This window comes from Mus caroli, unplaced genomic scaffold (genome assembly GCF_978045245.1).
Source record: "Mus caroli unplaced genomic scaffold, Mus_caroli_1 scaffold_4, whole genome shotgun sequence".
Classification (NCBI taxonomy): Eukaryota; Metazoa; Chordata; class Mammalia; order Rodentia; family Muridae; genus Mus; species Mus caroli.
This window is the reverse complement of record NW_028227259.1, coordinates 139,195,203-139,197,561: the sequence shown is the minus strand read 5'-3', so window position 1 is coordinate 139,197,561 and position 2,359 is coordinate 139,195,203. Positions and strand designations below refer to the sequence as shown.

Below are 2,359 nucleotides of genomic sequence, written 5' to 3'. Positions count from 1 at the left end.
TCCCCCAACACTCCCAGTGCTGGGAACGGAACCCAAGCCCCATGCATGCTACTCAAGTGTCCTACCACTTAGCCACATCCCCGCCGTCTGAATGGCTGTCCTTTAGGTGAGGCATTTGGTCTGAACAATAGGTCTTTTTGTTCCACGTCTCCAAATATGAAATCTCGGTAGAGAATGTAATTCTTTAGCTTGCACATCAGCTACCCCAAATGCCCGGAGCAAGACTGTGGATACAAGCACAAACCAACTAGGCTGTCCCAGAGAAGAGTCCCTGCCTTCTTCCCCTTGCCCCTCTCCAGCAGAGTTCCTCATAAGCCCTCTGGCTGGATTGCTGGATAAACCTCGCTCGCCATAGGGTCTGTGGAGATCAGTCCTGGAATACCTTCCAAGTGTTACCCACCTAGTGAGCACAAAAACTCATGTGTACCCCCACTTTCTCCTTACTCAACCTGTGAAGCTGTTTAAAGCTCGCTGCCCGTGATGAGGGCTATTCGAGGGACAATCCCCAGCAGGTGCCCCGTAGGGGAGGTGGTGGCCTGTGCGGTGGCGTTCAGGATAAGGAAGCTCCAGCGACTGCAAAAAACGAAAGACTTTTATTGAAAAATATGAAATGGCCCGTTTTATGATTTGCCTGTCTCTGCCCACTGTAAGCCTTCCTTCTGCGGGGCTGGCAAGTAGCTGCAGTGGCCACCCCAGCCCAGTTCTTGGGAAGGGCGAGGTTTCTTTGTCCATTCGGCTTGGACAGTTCCTAGGCCCGGTAGTCAGGTGGCAGCCGGAGAAGGGGAGATGCCAGCCTGTCTGTCCTCTTCCAGCTTAGCAAGCAGACTGTGTGGCGTCTGTCACCATCTGGAAGGTGGGGTGGTCTCAGACGCGAGGCTGCACGCTGGACGGGTGGGGTTCATCGACTGCTGGTAGTGGTGATGGTACGGTCTGCGTACACACGGCCCCTCAGACGTAGTCCTTGCGGTCGTAGGCGGTGCCGGTACCGGTGGCAGGGCCGGTGGATCGCGGCGCAGAATAGAGGATCTTGGTGGGTGCATACTTGTCGCGCGGTGGGCAGGAGCAACACAGCAAGGCGCCCCCTAGCAACTGCAGCGCGGCGGCAGCCCAGCCCACGTACAACCCAGCTCCCATCTCCCGCTTCTGGGCCTCGGGCACCAACGGGTTATAGAAATCCCTGATGATGGTGTTGGCCGACCAGGACACCGGCACTAAGGTGAGCAGAGCCGCCAACAGGAAAAGCACTCCCGCCACGATGGTGATCTTGGCCTTGGCCGTCTCGTCTTGTACGCAGTTGGTACACTGGGCGCCCACGAGCGCCACGAGGAGCCCGAAGGCAGCCAGCAGGATGGACACCACGATGAGGGCTCGGGCGGCCTGCAGGTCCTGCGGCAGGGCCAGCAGCGAGTCGTACATCTTGCACTGCATCTGACCGGTGCTCTGCACCACGCAGTTCATCCACAGGCCCTCCCAGGTGATCTGCGCCGTGATGATGCTGCTGCCGATGAAGGCCGAAACGCGCCACATGGGAAGGGCGCAGCACACGATGGTGCACAGCCAGCCCAGCACGGCCAGCGACGTGCCGGTGATCTCCAGGCCCATGGACATGGCTGCTGGACTTGAACCGGCTCGGCCGGGCAGCTCCGGGGACTGGGAGACCAGGGATCGCGGCCGCTGGACCTGGGAACCAACTGCCCTTCGAAAACTGACGGACGTCTGTCGCCGGGAAGGACGGGTGGGTGGCAAAGGACGGAGCGCGCTTAACGGCTCCTCTCCTGGGGCTCGCACGGAGACTGCCCCTGCACCTGCCTGTGGCTTTGGAGACCGGCTTCTGAGACTGGGTTGGCTCTGGGATGGGGTGGGTTGGACTTAGCTTGGTGCCTAGAGGAGGAGGGTGGAGCTCACTCTTCTGGCCCAGGGGACAGTGACGTGTGTCCCGTCCAGTCCGGTCCGTCCTCCCCAACCCCCTTCACCATAGGAGAAAGGATTTAGCTAGAACCTCAATGCTGAAGTGTATGTGTTGTGTGTGGCGGGGGTGGGGGGTGGGGTGGGAGAGTGTGTATCGAGGGAGGGCGGGGTCCTCTAAGCTCCCTCCCTTCCTAACCTCCCCAAGCTCCTTAAGCATAACGAATTCTCTAGAGCTATACAGAGTGGGAGGGGCGCTTCAAGGATTTGAAGTTCAAATCACCAATTGTAAACTGCTTGACTCTCTCGTCCCCCACCTCCGTCCTCTTTAGCGCGGGAGGCGTAGGATGGAGGCGCGGCCAATTCCTCTGGACAACCCGGACTGGGAGGACCTAGGTGGGGGCGTGGCTGAGGCTGTTTGTCGCCGTAGGTGGATGGAATTGTAGCACCTGCT

General features: G+C 59.3%; 1 protein-coding gene across 1 annotated transcript; it reads right to left on the bottom strand.

The window, feature by feature from the left end:
* Window positions 1–574: 574 nt before the first annotated feature.
* Window positions 575–1,937, bottom strand: Cldn3 (claudin 3). Its single transcript, XM_021162745.3, has one exon. It carries the CDS (start codon window positions 1,606–1,608, stop codon window positions 949–951), a length of 660 nt encoding a protein of 219 aa, XP_021018404.1. The 5' UTR covers window positions 1,609–1,937; the 3' UTR covers window positions 575–948.
* Between the last annotated feature and the right edge of the window lie 422 nt (window positions 1,938–2,359).